General features: G+C 45.6%; 1 protein-coding gene across 2 annotated transcripts in view; it reads right to left on the bottom strand.

Annotated features, from left to right (window-relative positions):
• The window catches only part of dpy19l3 (dpy-19 like C-mannosyltransferase 3), a 39,422-nt gene that overhangs the window by 13,801 nt on the left and 7,878 nt on the right, over positions 1-17,743 (bottom strand). For both annotated transcript variants that reach the window (XM_078085231.1, XM_040164143.2), the window contains 13 exons: positions 16,837-16,927; positions 14,542-14,663; positions 13,991-14,136; positions 12,028-12,151; positions 11,298-11,432; positions 11,067-11,198; positions 9,868-9,969; positions 9,602-9,675; positions 8,200-8,358; positions 7,071-7,199; positions 2,844-2,955; positions 1,868-1,924; positions 1,459-1,541 (listed from right to left, as the gene is read on the bottom strand). In XM_078085231.1, the coding sequence (XP_077941357.1) occupies positions 1,459-1,541; positions 1,868-1,924; positions 2,844-2,955; positions 7,071-7,199; positions 8,200-8,358; positions 9,602-9,675; positions 9,868-9,969; positions 11,067-11,198; positions 11,298-11,432; positions 12,028-12,151; positions 13,991-14,136; positions 14,542-14,663; positions 16,837-16,927 (1,466 nt within the window). The remainder of the gene's footprint in view (positions 1-1,458; positions 1,542-1,867; positions 1,925-2,843; positions 2,956-7,070; positions 7,200-8,199; positions 8,359-9,601; positions 9,676-9,867; positions 9,970-11,066; positions 11,199-11,297; positions 11,433-12,027; positions 12,152-13,990; positions 14,137-14,541; positions 14,664-16,836; positions 16,928-17,743) is intronic.

The raw sequence follows: 17,743 nt of genomic DNA, 5'->3' as shown, positions 1-17,743 counted from the left end.
AAACTGTGCTTCACTGAGTCACACACGACTCCCTTACACTAAAGAGGAAATAAGTGCTTCACATGCTCTTTGTGTCTTTTTTTTTAATGTTTTTCAGCCTTATAAGTCACTAATTAGGACATAAAGCTGACGGGCGGTGTGGAGCGGCGGCGCAGAATCCCGCGTTTGCCACTTGATTGGGTATCAGCAGTCACAACATGTCCTTCTCCGATCCGTCACACGAGCCGCTCCCCGGACGTCACGAAAACAGCAGCTGTGATTATTGATCCATCGGGTGCATTTGACATGGAACACTGACTACAGACGTGGCTGACCTTGTTGTCCCTCCCAACTTGAAGAGTTTAAAGTCATCATGCATTTTGGCACAGGAAGCAGCTGTTGGTGAGATTAGCGAGCGATTCTATAGATATCTATCTGTCTATATCGCTCCAGAGAGAAAGGGGGCTGCACTCCTGAGCCCTCCGCTTTATGTTGTGGACCGGCTGCAAGCCACTTTTGAGGCATTTCAGAAAGGAGAAAAGGGAGAAGCTTGTATTACCGTGTCCGTCTGTCCTAAACTTTATATTTTGGACGCACGGTATCACAACGAAGAGCAAAACACCCATCGAGGAGAATATCGGCCAAATGTTGGTGAGCGCTTTTGTCAGGGTACGCCTCGTCTCTCCTTGCTCCAACGTTGGCTGTCAGATCGAGGTGATTGAGCGAAGCACGAAGCAGACAGCCACAGTGAGGTGCTTATGGTGAAAAGGAAAAAGGAATAGATAGTTCCCCAGAGGAGCGATGACATACACCAGTGGGTAGAGTGGTGATACGTTCTCAACATTTTGAATTCACAAAAAAACGGTTCCCCTTTTCTTTTTAAGATTCCTACCGGTGGATCTCTATTCTGATACATGCTAACCTCACATGTTAGTCCTGGGGAGGGTTGTGAAAACAGCTGGGCTGACATCTGTTGACCCAAAATACTCAGGCTACACTCACTTCATTGTGCTTCAGCAGGGAAATAGTCCAAAAACCACATGCGATTATGTGTTTATGGCCAGATGTTGGTTGTTGCACAGCTACGTGGTACGCAGCCACCACCACCCCTCCACACGCACAGCGGCCACAATACAGTGTTATTACAAATCCCAGCGCCATCTCTGATCCCATCGCCGCGGTGCTGTTGATCAAGAAGCCCGGGCAAACGACCCCCACCCGCCCAATGGGGGGTACAGCTCTGCAAACAGCTGTTCCCTCTCTGGCGCCCCTGAGTCTTAACCGTGAAGACCTGCCGGCTCTCATCACTCATCGGCCACACTCACTGCAAACTAGCGTTGACGCACACACACACACACACACACACACAGACGTGCTCACCGTCTCTCAGACTAATCAGGGCCATCAGGCCAAGTGAAACTTGGTCGGTGTAAACGCCCACAGCAATTTGATGAGTGAGTGTGGTTTGTGTGTGTGTACCTAATCCAGGTCATGAGCTCCACGGTGTCCGGGTCAAAGAACTCCCTCAGCTCGGACAGCTCCTCCATCAGCTTAGGCCAGAACTAGAAGGAAGCAGAGGGGTGATGGAGGTGATTCCTGTTCGCGCTCATAAAGGCCGTGAAGCCCGAGCATCGAACCCAGGAAGGTGTGGAAGATAACACGTCACCCCTGCATTGAATGTGAGCCGAATGGAATACATGAACATGAACACTGCAGGGACTCCGGGTGTTTTGCTACAATCCATTTGCTTGTTATCATCCCGTCTTCTTTTATTCTTTTCTGGAGTCGCTGAACAGCTTCTTTTTTTTAAACATTTTTTTCCAAACTGCTCCGTGATGAGACCAACTACGCAGAGGGTGAACAGCGCACAGCAGAGAAAAGGGCGTACCTTGTAATACAGGCAACCCATCACCAACAGTGGGACTGCGTATCTGACCAACCGCAACTGCAAAATGAGAGAAAGACAAACAGCAGCGACGAGATGAGATTAAATAGATATCCGGGGCAGCGTTCTTATCCGAGCCAAATGCTGCTGCCGCCACGTTGTGACCACACTGACATCTGGTGGCCCCACCGCTCCAGAGCCCCTGCAACCGCCTGGACATCAGGCAGCTCCATTCATTGGGGGGGGGGGACTAATCTCCAGGTGTTACTATTGTGCTGTTTAAAGTTAGAAAGTGCTGATGGACATAATGTTGGTTGTATCAATGCTTTCTGAGCACATTAAATGAAGAAGATTCAACCTTTTGTCATTGCACAGAGTACAGGCACTGAGACAACAGGTGCTTCTCCGCGTTTAACCCTCGAGTTCGAGCAGTATGTGGCCGGAAAGGCCATTTGGGTTTAGGTGTCTTGCTCAGGGACACACAGGGACGCACGCAGCTGGGTTTCGAGCCGACAACCCCGCAGTTCCGGGTGAAGCCTCTCTACTCGATGGCCACAGGCCCCACTCCTTTAATGTCAATTATCGTCCGTTTGCTCAGATAAATCATTTAGACAGAATTTACTTTGGACTGAGGGCTCGTTGTGCTTTTGTTTTTGGTGTATTTTGTAACATAAAAGCCTGTTTATAGCTGAATATTTATATAAGATAAAAAGTAGTGATAAAAACAAATGAACTGGACGAGAGTAACACGGTTGACCTGCCCATGTGTATAGTTATGAACTTTATGAAATTGTGCAAAAAATCCATCGATACATCGTTTTGGAATACCGGTAACATTAATTAGGTGTCAAGTTGGAGCTCACGGGGGCTCAGCGCTCTGAGGAGCAGGAGGGGGACTTGATGCAGGTGATGTCGCTCACAACTTTCACATCAAAACACGACAATCACATCAGTTTTGCAACTGGCGGAGTGCTCTTACCAGAACCCTGCTGTTGCAACGGAGAGTGTTGAGAAGCAGAGTCCACAGCTCCTTCCCACACACACCGTAGGCAGCGACGGCACACATGTGGCCGGTCCATATGTACTTCATCCTGAGTGGGAGAGAATATCAGGCAGAGAGTTCTTTAACTTTGATTCTTGGACTTTAAGATGTTCCCCCGAGACCGGAGAGAACATTACATTCAAAGAAGACAACCAAATTGTCTTCTCCAGTTTAGTGGACGACTTAGCGAAACGGCGCCACAGCGGGTTCATTCATTCATTGTTGGGAACACGGCATTTCTCCTCAGATCCGTGTTCTGATTCAAAGCACTTGCATTACAGTTCTCAAACAAATGACAGAACGATTGAGCAGGGAGGAGACAGAGGATGAAATGAGCTGGAACCTTGTTGACAGGTGCAGAGACGGAGCCAACGGAGAGAGGGAGAGAAAAATCTCAGTCCCTGTTTTAATGCAAAGGAGCTGCCTGACAGAAAACCAATGGCTTCCTGCACTTTTGGCCATTCCCTCTTCATCAGCATTTAAGGGCAAAGTGCTGAAAGTTTTCTCCACTGCCTTGCAGAATTACTCTCGGATTGTTCACCTATCACACAAATTCGATCAGAGCTTTGGTTCTAGACTGTAACAGGGACTCATTGTACACACTCACACAAATATATTATGTATGGACACAAAAACACGATGTGCATCACCAACAGTCAAATCAAGCTGCTCGATTAAACGTTTGAAAACCTGGATCTGAATATTCCCCTTTGCTTTTTCGAGTAACAGCAGGTTTCTTTCAATACTAGAAGTCTGATACTAAATGGGAAGTTATCCCCTGGTTACTGCAGAGAAATAGCACAACATGTTAGCGAGCAGTACCAGAATACAGCACATAGGCTCTTGTTTATTTATTTTTAAATACAACATTGTTAATGTGATAAACTCTAGACATAAATTGATCAATTGTGGTCAAATGGGATTAGTTGGCCTCTTATTTCGTTTTGTTGTTCTGAGTTGTATGTAATGGACTACACACGAAAAGCGCTGCCTGCTTTTGTATTCACCCCTTTACGATGTCTACCAATTAGCTTCAGAAGTCACGTAAGTAATTCAATAACATCACACACAAATTTTCAAATCATTGACCATTACATTTACAAACACTAAATTAGACAATTTTAGGAGACAAAAAAAAAACAGACCCCAAAACCTAAAGCATCACCTGGTTTACAGTCTACTTTGCTCTAAGGGGAACATCCTTTAGTAAATGAAAATCATGCTGACCATGAGACCACAGACTCATGTCTACAATGGTTACCGAGGGAATACATCAAGAGAAAATTAAGAGTCATTTTCTCATGGACTTCTGAAGTGGAGACCACCTGATTCAACAGGGACGTCGCTGGGTGCGGCAGTCCACCTCAACTTCCCTACAGCAAGGCGAGCAGTTAAACTAGAGGTTTAACTGTTTGTCAAACAAAGGTAAGCAAAAACAAGACTACTAAGGTTTTCACTTATCTCTTAAAAAAAACCTGATAAAATGTTTACAGGATCACAAGTATTACGATCATTGCAAGGACAGACAAAGAACACAGAACGGTTCACCACACAACAAGCGACTGCACTGAGTGCAAAATTAAAGTCGGCCAGTCGGCATCTCCCAGCGGCGGTGCAAGCCGCCAGCTCAGAAAGCGGAACATTCAGGGAATTAAAAAGCAAGTGGTTGGTTATAAAAGACGACTGCAAGTATGATGTTGTGCCACAGTGGCCCTGCAGTCAGGGCTCTGCTGTCTAGAGTGTGTAACCGGGCCCTCAGAGGGAACCTGCCAGCGGATGATGCAGTTAGGTGAACCAGAGAAATGGGCCACGGGGTTTGTGTGTGCTACGGAAAGAAAGAGAAGCAACATGACTTATGGGTAATGAGGCTAATACTCTAACGCTAACGGCTAATGTGAAATATCAAGACAGTGCAGAGAAAGTGCCACAAAGATCTTTTATTCTCTGTGTGCTCTCGGTTTACCAATGATCTAATGAGGCGCTTAAGGTCCAGCGCTATTTGACGCCCAAACCAACTGTGTCGTGGAGAAGGAAGAGAAGTTTTGTGAGCACAACGCTTGGTAAATCCCATCAACATGTGATCCAATCACAGGCAAGTAGCCTGACAAGGCACAGCTTTGGATCTGTCCACATGCAGCACGAGTGTGCAAGTGGCTGCACAAAGACACAATCTGCCCTATAGCGTTTGGAGTTTGGCATCTTGTTTTCTAGCATTTCCACAGCCATAAACACAAAAAAAACAATTTTAAAGGAGTAGATTAAACAGTGTGTTTGCTCTACAGCACGCTGCAAATAGCTTAGCATAGCTAACCACGTTTCTCGCTATGTACGTTACCATCTTTTTACATCTAAAGCCTAACAAGCACATCACTAACTAATTACGCTGTTTTGAGGTCACGGTAGGGCTGCATGGGATACGGTATGAGAGCTAATTGTCTTATGTGTGCAAAAAACATGGGAAAGAGCAATACAGGAGGAACAACGAGAAACCAGAGATGCACAAACACAACCTGTGCCCAAGAGAGGAGCTGTGTCTGTTTGGAGGGTTCTTGGGTTTGGAAAATTCGACGTAAGTTATGTTAGATCAGAAAACGATTTATTGCAAAGTCTGTTGAGCCCCTGGTGGCAACACTAGCGGCCACAACAAGCTAACACGGCAACTAGCTAACGAACTAACACGCTAACAAACTAACACGCTAACGAGCGAACTCGCCGGCCAGTTGCGAGCAAGTTGGCCAGCAAGCGGCGAACAGCTGTTCGGGTAGCCGAACAGGTAGCGGTCAATGAATTAATGTCTTTACTTGAAAAAGCAATACAGTGATATACCGGGATACCGTCAGAATCTTTAATACCGTGATATGGATTTTTGGCCGTACCGTGCAGCCTTAGGTCACGGGTCACAGAAAAAACAATGCAGAAGTATTTTAATAGTTATATTCTTTCAAGAAAACTGAGTGACATTTTGTCGGGGGTGGACGCTACGGCCAACGGAGGGGGGGGGAGAGTAACCAACGAGGTTCGGACCGGAGTCCGATTCCTTGGCGTGAGGAATTGGATGCGTGACTTGAGAATGCAATGCGTGACATTTGAGAGCCCTGTTCAGAAGGCAGCAACATGATTGAAAAAAGTCTATGAAAAAAGGATTACTTCGCTCTGGATTTATTCGCCCAGTAAACATTGAAAAGTGTCTCAATCTCTAGATTTAAGTCTTCTTCAATACAGCATGATGGCTTATGAGTCAATCATGGTCCATTTAGAGTAAAAAATAGAACATTAAGCAGAGTATGGTAAAGGGCGGTCCCAACTTCTTTTGATTGACAGATCCTCGTCAGAGTTGTACACGCTGTCACTCCTCTGCAGTGCCGATATGCTCACTTCTGTTTAGAACAAAATTGCACGGCCAAGATACTAAACTCATGGTTCAAAGCCGTAGTCCACAAACTGGTGAAGTCACAAAGAAGTCATATAGTCATATAAACAGTGTATGATGTATAACGTCCTAACGCTAGCTCTTTATGTCATAGTTTTGTTTAGTTGTATCCAATCGGGTATCTGTATGCGTGTGTAGTACACTTCATTAGTAACAAATACATTTTCAGTATACACCCGACCGCAGCATAAAGGCTTAGCAGTCAAAGAAAAAGGTGTGATCTTACATTGTTTCTTACAATAATATTAGATTAGCAGGAAAACTGAGCCGTACACTGCAGCACAAACCAAAGGCTGTTTCACGTCTTCTCCTAGAGACTTCTTGTGTGAGAAACTGGGCTTTTGCTTCCGTCTAGACATCATTAAAACCCCTCTCTTTAAAACAAGTCAGATCGAGGGGGAACGGAGCTTAGCAAGTTGTCAAAGGGAGTCTTGTGTTGTCCTGTGTAGTGTGTGGTAACTAGGAAATATGTGCAGCGGTGCAGAAGCAACTCGCTGCTCAGACAGGCAGTGTGTGCCGGACGAGCGATGCTGCTCGGAGCGAGGGCTGATCAAGGCTCGAGTGGGCCACTCAGAGACACTTGGTGAAAAGCATTTGAGCGCCACTTTGAGGGATTTGCAAGCATCTGCTCACGAGCATGCACAAGCCAGCCGAGAGGAGAAGAGTCCCCATCAGGGAATCAAACCGGCGTCGCTGCTTCGGTATGGAGAGGATCCTGCATCACACAAGCTTACCTCATGGTGCTGAAAGCCAGCAGGCCGTAGAACAGCGTGTGCAGCAGGTTGTAGGCCACATCCGGACGGAAGGCCGCCGCCCGCTCCTCTCCGCCCCCTTTCCTCTCCTCAGCTGAACAGCCTTTAGGTCTGCATACAGAAACAAAGCGGAGCAAGGCAGTGAGCTAAAAAGCAGCGACGATACATAAAACATGACAGCCCGACGCTGCAGAAGAGAGGCAGGAGGGTCGGTGGGTGGAATTATTCAGATTACTCTGTTCTTCAGGTTTCATTAGCCGCTTAGGCACAGGCAGACATGCAATGATGCACACCCACCGGCGTCTGCAGGTGAAAGCAGGCAGACACACAGGGAATAAAGGCTCGAGGGCAGCTGTGTCACTCCCACAGCTCGGCCCTTCCACACAGAATCAGACATACATCAGCGCCCATTTAAAGGAAAACCCTAAAGTTCTTCCTCCTACGTGAAGCGGGGTGAACTGGACTCAATTAAATGAACCCCTTCAATTGGCAGGCAGCCCTTTGTGGTCTCGGTTAGTGTTTCAGCCCCCCGACAATGTGAATAGCCGAGTGCGGCCCGTCGCCTTGCTGCTGCTTCGCTATTGTGTATGAAATGAAGACAACTGAGTGTAGACGATCCTGCATCCCACAAGCTGATGAAGCTTTGAGCTCCAGCTGGAAGAAGATTCGGCAACAACACCCTTTCTAAGTCTGCAGCGATGTCCGGCGGAGACATGGAGGCCCTGAATGTCCTTTTATCCCACTTCCTTGTTCCTCCTTGCCAAGTTTGATGAGTAAACACTTGATATATGCTAACGTGAAGCGTTAACCCGAGCTAACACTCTGTATACGAACATGTTAGCATTTTGTTTGGCAAACCCTGAGCATCAGTCATGCGAGTCCATGAATTCAGTCCCCTCTCAGCTCGGTGTTGCTCTCCCCCAGAGGTGTAGATGCACAGCTTGTCTTTAGCCTTGAGTCAACGTTAACAGAGAAGTCGGATGGAGGAGCTCCCTCGACCGCCACATCAAACATTAATAGAGCAGAGGTTTAGAGGACGCATTCACACCATGTGTGTTACCGCGCACATTACATGTGACTGCAGAGGCTGCTTACGTGCCCCCACTCTTACCTGAGGTTGTGCACTGCAGCCGCTGCCAGCATGGCGCTGAGAAGCAGCAGTGTGAGCACGTAAGGGTACAGCAGCAGTGTGCCTCCCAAGCGCTCTAGTGTGTCCAGGGGCAGCCGGCCGAAGGCCTCCTCGCACAGATACAGACTGGCATCGAAATCCCTGCAGGGGAGGAGGCGGGGCAAAAGAAAGGAATAGACAGTGAAAGATGTAGATGGACAAGAAGTGAGAAGAGAACAAACTTCTTCCATGGCGAGCGTGCTCATGGGCGTGTCGGGGGCCACGTCTCTTATATACACTGTTAGATGCACTCGTGCTAAATAGTGTAGAGCAGTAGATCAAGAAAGTAGCAAAACAAAGTTCCCTTCTGTTTCTCACAAGAAGTGTCAGTAGTGACCCAGCAAGTGTAGCGTTACCAGACACGTGCACAGACATTTTGGGGGGAGGTGCTCAAAACAAAAGGGCACCCGTCGCCAAAATCATTCAACTTATATATTTATGTATTAACAAATTTACTCAAATTTAATAAATACATGAATAACAGGTATAAACAGAAAAAACAGGCCATATTGTACTTTATAAAGGTACGGGAGGCTGTACTTTATCGTGAATAATGTTACAGTCCGAGGGTGTTCACATCGCTCATGGTGTCCACTTTTTTTGCCCTCTTTAGCTAAACGTTGCCCTAAAAACGGCTGTGAAAGCTCGCATTGCCCGAAACCGGTTACTTGCAGCATTTCCAGTCTTTTAGTCGAGCTAAAAGCTGAAATGACAAATGCTGCAGCATTACACTAATAATATACTACAATATACCTCACCAGACTGACGTTTAGCTCAACTTAAGACCTACCTTTCATTTTAATAATTGAATTAAATCAAAAACTAGTGAACTGATCTATTTGTAGAACAGTAAAACAGCCTTTAAATTCTCTGTCTGTCTGTCTGTATCGCTCTTTTTCCTTCATTAAACATGACAAACGTCAAGGAGAACGCTTTGAAATCACAGATTTCATTTTCTGTTGCGACGGTTTTCAGCGGTGTTTCCGTGACGTGGTTAATTTATCACCAAACAACGTTGTCGTTACCGGTGTGTCCGATGCTGCACTGCACAAGCACCAAGAGGAGGAGGAACAGTCCAATGGCTGAGCACGCACGCACGCACACATGTGTATGTGATCAATGGGATCCCAATATATAATATTATTTGCACACACTTAACACCCCGGGTGCTACAGCGCTGGCTTAGTGAGTAAGAGTCAGGCTCTGCACACTCACACGCACTGCTGTGTGTCTTAGTGGCAACACGTGGATCCACCAAAGTGAAGCGTGCCGGCTTTGAAAAAAGGGAAGAGCGCGCAAAATTGTTGTGTGTCCACATCCATGCAGTTTGTGTGTATGTTCATACCTCGTCAGCCCCAAGGCCAGCTTTGACTTGATGAATTTAAAGATGTGTTCGTCCGATCTGAGTTGGAGAGCTTTCTGTAAACGTACACACGCCCACACACACACACACACACACATTAGGTAATCTGGTTAAAGCTAAAATCAGCATGCCGATGTTATGCCGAGTATGGGCTGCAGTAGTGGGGAGAGGCGGAGAGGGTACGGGCAGGAGGACAAGGGGAGGTGACGCAGCAGTCGGGGAGGAGGGAGGTCAGAGAGGAGGAGCACCTTGGCCAGGTAGTTGATGGTGACGGTGAGGAGGAGAACCATGGCGCTGTGGAGGAGCAGTTTGGCCAGACGGACCAGCGGGCTTCCCGTCTTCAGACCGGACTGCAACGAGAGTGTTGTACTTAGTACTCAGACGAATACTCGGATCAATAACAAAAATCATACTGAGCACTGACAGCTATGCACCCGTTGGACTGTGGAGTCTGGATTTCTAAAGCTCAACAGTCAAATTCAAATTCAAACCAGATTGTGGGGTATCATTTAAATATGGTTACTTATTTATTCTCATCATCCAACCATGATCAGCCTCAGCCAGTGATACAAAAAAGTAGACTGACATCTTCAGTAAAGAGGTAGAACTTGTAATGTATGTAAAGAGAGGCTACATGGTATCAGCAGTGATTTGGTTCGTTAGGTTCTTTGGTGGGGGAGCGGATATGGTGATTAAATCATTCTTTTGAATGTAATGCAGCCATAATTCCTTTAAATCAGTCAGTTGAGAGCCGCCTGCTGAACGTGAAACAAAAGAGAGCCACTAGAGGCAGGAAGGCATCATTGACCGGACGCCAGCCAAGAGTCTCAGTTCAGCATTTCATGTTAATCAGCTACAGCTCAGAGCATCTGCCGTCAAAGGAGTTTGCCATTGGAACCAGTGAGAGCTTGAACAAAAAAAAAAACAGAAAGAAGTTAAAACTGCCTTGTGGGAAATGAAGAAGCGCTGCAGTCTCTCTTGTCATGAATCTGTTTCATGTTTGGGCTTTGGATATTACGTTACTCCAAGCCAAAAGTCCTGGTGAAGTCACGAGCTGTCTACGTCCTGCGACTTGAGTCCACGCGGCCGTTCTTGGTAGAACATTTTACAATAAGAGCACGTGCTACTGTGAGAAATGACCTAAGGCCAGAAATAAAATCCATCGCAGCCTCTGTCCATCTGTCTCTCCTTCCCACTTTCAGCCTGTCACATTAAATGTTTCTATAACGGTTACTGTGATAGGATTAGACTTAACTACATGACATTCACACCTGACAGGAAAATGGGTCTCCTGGATACAAATGAATGATCTCCTATGTAAAAAAAAAGCAGACTGCCGGGATCTTCCATCTGCGACTTTGACACACTCACTATTGTGTTGCTTCTTTGTGTGCCCAATTAGTGCCTTTAACTCCTATTCCAAACACACACACACACAGTTACTAACCTGGCAGTGTCTGATGAAGAGTGCGGCAACGATGAAGCTCAGAACCAGCGATCCCAGTATCATGGAGTTACAGAACTGCAGCAGCCACACACTCAGCAGACCGAACACTTGTACGAGGTACATCGTGGTCACCTGAGGAACAGCACACGTACCCGTCAGGTCACACGGCTCCAACAACCGTTTTCCAGTTGGATGGATGTTAGAGGTTCTGGTCCTCGTCGGGAGCCGTACCTGTGTACCGGTTAAGAAATCGCCACAGTCCAGGGTGAAAATGACGAGGGCCTGAACCAGCAGGATGAACTGGTTGAACTGCCACGTGAGACAGAAGCAGAACGTCGTCACGTACATCAACCACACCAGCACCTTCTGCCGAGGGAAACACACACACACACACAGTGGGATTAGACGTTTGAACTGCTCACGGTTGATTGTTTCATTGCCGGTCTGAATGAAAACATTGGGTAAAATAATCTGAGGGTGGGAAATTTTTTGTTATTGGAATCATTCTGAATACTATCAGAGGTGAAGCCACCTTACTCGCTATGGTGGAAAAGTGAAAATGAAGCCTGATTTCATAGAAATGATCATGTAAGAAAAAAAATAAATACAAATCAGCAACTTTTAAAATGTAGAATTACATTTTTGCAGGGAGAGAATTTGGATGGAAAAACATTTCATGTTTTAATCAACTTTATTTTCCGATTTTCAACCACACTCAAGATTAATATTGTGATCATTTCACACACGTCTAGACCTGAATAAACATGTTTCTTCAAACCAGATCTTGTAAAACAGAATTCCCTATTATGAGTGTGTGTCTCTGTGTGTAGCCCTGCGATTGGCTGTCGACCAATGCAAAGTGAACCTCGTCTCTTGCCCAAAGTTGGCTGGGATGGACTCCAGCGATCCTGTGTGCAGGATCAGCGGTTTGAAGACCGTTTCTCCTTATTTTGGTGCTCACCTGCTGCAAGGCGGTGAGCTGAGGCCGGAGGTAACAGGTGATGGCGGTGACCTGCAATGCCAGGAAGGGCAGAGACCAGTTCTCTCTGAGGGAGATGGTGAACTCCACCCGAGTGGTGTCCACCCTGGTAGGAGGGAGAGAGAGAGGACAGGATGGAAATCAATGGAAGTCTGCCCTGTGCCCCCGGTTTTGTTGTCATGTGATGGGGAGGGACGAGTCCTCTGAAGGTTGCTCCGGTGAGTTTAAAGAAAGTATTAGTAGGTTTCAAACTGTTCGGTTCTTTCCACTATAACACATCAAGGTCCCTTCTTTATTTTGTTGGTTAAAGTTGATGACAATGTTCATGCTGTTCTCCTGTCAGAGTGAAACAGCTAAATAACACCAACTCACATGACAACTTGGTATTTTACAGGAGTAAACATCTTTAAACAGGTTTATTTGTAGGTTTTAATTGAAGACGCTCTTACTCTACTGAAAAGGAAATTAAAACTTAAATAAGTACTGTCACTAAGAACTATGGCAATCCATTCATGGCCAACGGGAGGCACCTTAGGGGGACTTGCTTCTGGAGCGAGTTAGTTTATTTCACACTCGATTATTATCAATCTTTTCTTGCAGTTATTATTATTATTATTATTATATGGATTCACAACTGACATGAGAGAACTACAATCTCTAAAATGCTCTAAAAAACAGAATTGTGCTGCGCAAGTGGTTTTCTTACACTTTCCTTGTGTTGAAGAATGATGACTCAACATGACCTTTACTGCACTGCGGTCTTATATATATATATAAATTACTGTCGGCATTAGCAATAGTTTTTCCTTTCATGTACTAGTGAGGGCCCCCTGAGTGTTAAAGCCCCAAGTCATATGCATTAGTGTCTTATCTTTCACTTTTCAAATGCAACCCTCTCTCTCTCTTGATATATATAGACACATTATATGTGATTATATAAGACAAATAAGACATTAATGCATATTATTCAGAAATAAATAATGTGATCCGATTTACATTCTAAGTACACGCGATAATAAATGCCAGCATGATATCAAGAGTTGATTACTCAAGTAAATAGACGATAGAGAGTATGTGAGAGGAGAATATGAGAAAAGAGCTCAGTGCTGATTTCAGATAGCGAGTGAAAAACGGAGCAATCATAAAGCACATGTAATGGTATGTGGAAACATCTGGTATCGGAGGTGTCACCACAGATGCTAAAGCATGACACCCCTATTACATGTATGCTACTTTGTCGGTCATATGTTAGGAGGGTGCATCATGAGGAACTGGGTAACAGCTGATACGTCCCCGAGATTCCAAGATGCGCAGTCCTCCCAGCCAACCATCATTGTTTCTATGAGTAAGCTCACTTGAATATCAAAAAGTCCTGGACATGAAACCCCGACAGCACCGTCTCTGTTTTATACTTGTTAAAAACAAAATGTCAACCTTTTACTGCAGGAGGCCGTTCGTAGCGGCACCTTTTCCACTGCTGAGGAGCTTTGTTCGCCTTGGCTCAATAAGCAGCTTCAACGTCCAGGTTCTACCAGCGCGCAATGGGCTCTAACTTTTACAGGCGATGAATAACGATGTTTGTGTTATTCTAACTAAGGTTTAAAAAAAGGAAATGTAAGCTACCCGTGTTGTAGAAGTATTATTCGATATTGCGTTTATTCCATTAAAATGTGCTCATGTGCTAAAATGAAAATGTGCTCCGTGTAAACAGGAAGAAGAAGTGAAGATGATAACATTGGTTGTTTTTAATATTGGGAACTTAATGTAACTAAAAGCTCTAAAAGGTCGGACACAAATGAACAGATGGACCACAGACCATCATGTGAGGGTTCGTTTGACAACCTTTTGAAGCGCTTCTGTCACAAGATGAGCAACGGGGGATTTGCAGTGATGTTGCAATTTAAAATGGAGATCACACACAAATGCACAGTGGCTCATTACTCACCTGTTGAGTAGGTACCAGACCCCTGAGAGCGTGCCAGCCAGCCACGAACCCGACAGCAGCCACGCTGTGAGGTACAGAGCGATCACGTACACGGCTTGGAGCGAGAACACCGTGTAAATGTAGAAATACACGGGCTCCAGATAGGACTGGACCACACACACACACACATAGATGGAAAGCATTAGTTCATTAGGCGCTGTGAATGGACGCAGTTGCACTGCGGTGGCTACGATCCGGCCACTCAGGAACGTAGTGGTTTGGTCTGATATTTCCCTCGTTGGCATTCCTGTCGCGGGCAGATCTCTGAGGGAGCTCAGAAGCCGTTTCTGGGCTAATTGACGTGCCGATACGCGACGCTCTTCCTCCGGTCTGACAAGTGCAGGTGTGCCAAGCCACGTGGAGACCAAGCTGTAAAATGCCACGGCGGCCTCCTGAGACGGCCTTCACTGTAGCATTCAGACAATCAATCATTTCTTTTTGTGGCGGTCATTACTCTAATCTGGTGTTTTACAAGCCAATTGTAAAGAGCTGACAGCAGAGTGATGGTGTACCTGTATGGGCAACAATCTGTAGAGAACACTGAGGAAGACCTCTTGGTAGATATTCATCCGCTGCAGGAGATTGATGGTCCTCTTGGATTCTGTCAAGTTGTCATGGATCAATTCGGACAGCCCTAGGAACACACACACACACACACACACACACACACACACACACACACACACACACACACAGGGACAGAGAGCGATAATAGTTACTGTGAGGAACAAGTGTGATGTTTTCTTGTACGGAGTACTCTGCTGATTAAACAGTATTCTGCTTTTATCAAATGAAACATTAACCAACTGGGAGGAACATCACTTACTAAACCACACAGAAAAAACCTCATCTCTAACACTGATGATGAGAGGAGACGAAGCCGGGCCTCAGTGGCTCAGTACCTCTTCAGAAAGACCTCCTGCGGGAAATCCTGTATACGTATGGGGAAGTTCTTCCAATCGTGCTTTAAGATCAAATACCTATCAACGCACTGCACCGATGGGGTACGGAGCACTCTTGGCAGGCATTTGGTAAGCTGCTGCAAACCGGAATCAAAACAAAGGACAATGTTACTCCATTATCTGCTTGAAGTGTCGTGGAGCCGGTACTGAGAAGGCGAGGAAACCTCTCGGTTTCTGCTGCCCCCAAGTGGCTAGAAAAGGTTTAAAGGCCGTGTCCCCCCCGTTTACCCCCCGATCTCTCAAAGAAGATCAAGTTCTTTGGAGAGTATTACAGGCAAAACTACTACAATAATACTCCTGTCAGTACACGCACTGGTGTCATCGCTCCTGGCTGCGGTATCATTGGTATGTTGGGTTTGACACTAAACTTGGATGGGGTGTGTCCGTATGATCACTGCTGTGTTCTTGATCCCTTCAAAACCAGAAAGAACAGCTCTGGTTTCCATGAACAAGATGGACATTATTTCCCACTAGCACACATTCCACCTTCCTTTTCCATCTTTCTTTCAAAATGTCATTCTTGCTTCTTTCCCCTTTCTTTCCTCCCTGACTTTGCTCCCTTATCGTCCTTCTTTCCTAATAGCTCTCCTCTCATCCGTGTACATCACTGTCCTTCCTTCTCCCTTTTCACGCCTCCTCGCATTCCTTTTTCTGCCACGTCACTTATTTGGCATTCCGGCATCCCATCTCTTCTTTTCTCATTTCTTCCATGACAGTCGGCCTGTATTTGGTCTCCTCCCTCCTGCACCCTTAGTGACCCGTGTAGCATGTGCACATCGAGCCTTACTGCTCACACGCGCTGGGACAGAAGGAGAGGTCGGCCAGCTGCTCAAAGTGATTGCAGCTCAATTATTTGCCTTACTGGAAAATTGGTTGGCCGGTTTGAAACTAGGTATTTTACATGATAATGGAAAAAATAATCAGACTCATTTTCCTCAGAACATGCAGTGATTTGTTTGGTATAGTTGGACAATGGTGGGTACCTGGGTCCAAACAGTCATCCGGTACTCATCCATGAAAAGAAAGCCGATTTTATCAAGATTTACGATATTATGAGAAAATGTTGAAATAATTACAGTTACCAAAATGTTCATGTTATGCTGGGTAGTGTCGTTTTTCAGGAAGTTTTCATATGATATCAGCAACGTGCTTGAAGGTGTGACGGTTGCCTTCTTTATGTTCTTTACAGTGAACAGGCCTATTCCACTGCAAACACTCCATCACTACTTTAACACAGGAAGGTCAGTAAATCTGGAACATTTCAAGTATCCTTAATTGGAGTCGAGCTAACTACCAAACGCTCTGATGAGAGTGGCTCTCATGAGGACCCCCCAGGACAGGAAGACCAAGAGCTACCTCTGCTGCTGAGGAGAGGTTCATTAGAGCTACCAGCCTTTGAAACTTCAGATCAGAGCCCACAGAAATGCTTCTCAGAGTCCAAGTAGCAGACACATCTCAACAGCAACTGTCCAGGGGAGACTACGTGAATTAGACCTTCATGGTTGAGTTGCTGCAAAGAAGCACTACTGAGAAAGAACAAGAAGAGACATAAACACGAGGAATGGACATCAAACCAGCGGAAATCTCTACTTTGTTCTTCAGCAACATGACATCACGTCTGCTTTGCACTTAGTGGGACCAGGATTTGCCGTCACATGGTGGAGAGTTGAGAGCAAGGTGCACGAGGACAACAGGAAGAGTCGCTATCAACATGTTCCACGCGCTGGAGTTCTGCCTCCAATCAAATGTGTGTAGTTACAATTAAACAGCCCTAATGTATGTATGCATGTATGTATGCATGTATGTATGTGTGTGTGTAGGACATCACATAGACACAGTTTATACCTTCCTGTATGGACGGGGCCTGCAACATCTGCTTGTAGTAGGAGTAGTAGAGTCCACACTCGGTCCGGAAGGAGATCTCCCTCTCCATCTCCTAGCAGGAAAAACAAGGTTGTTTTTTGTTGAAACCAAAGACTTCTGTTTCTCTGAAATATGTAAAACAGAACCTGGCAGAGTATGACAGAAACACAAGATAGAAGCAAAGCAGCTAATACACTCATAAACCTTGGCAGTAACAAGGAGACAGGTAGCAGGGTTTGTGTGTGTGTGTGTGTGTGTGTGTGTGTGTGTGTGTGTGTGCTGAGACGATGGCTTCCCAAGAGATTTCCACTTGCCATGCATGATTACTGTTCCACTGGGGAGTAAAAACAGAGAGCAAACAGCGAACAAGCAGCTGCAGAATATTAACTCCATCAATCCATCGTGTCCCGTTTGAAAAGTGCTTTTACAGCTGTGCTCCATATGAAAAGGAAACTCTTTAGAGATACATTTCTTTGACTTAATCGACTGTTGGTCAATCTGAGTACCTCAAAATTTGCCAGTAAAAAAAAAAGTTTCTAAATATATTTACAATGCCATTTACGACAATGATCTATGATTTAAAGCTCATCCCACATGAAAAAAAGGAGCATCAAAAGAAAAATGTACGCAAACAACTCAACAACTGATTATTGACCAAAGGAGTGGAACAGCCCTGCTGATTTCCATTCACCTCACTTGAGCGATTGTGCTGACATTTTGCAATATTCATAAACACATGAAATGTCCATATTTCAACTATTAATAAATGTCCCTCAGTGGCTGCTAGCCCACCACCCCTTACAGCTCCACTGTCCACTCATCATCTTAAGCAGAATTGATGGCCTGTCTCATTTACTTCCAGTCTACATCAGCTGCGTCTTAGCAGGTA

The sequence above is a fragment of the Gasterosteus aculeatus genome, chromosome 12 (genome assembly GCF_964276395.1).
Source record: "Gasterosteus aculeatus chromosome 12, fGasAcu3.hap1.1, whole genome shotgun sequence".
In the NCBI taxonomy this organism is placed as follows: domain Eukaryota; kingdom Metazoa; phylum Chordata; class Actinopteri; order Perciformes; family Gasterosteidae; genus Gasterosteus; species Gasterosteus aculeatus.
This window is presented reverse-complemented; position numbering and strand designations above follow the sequence as displayed.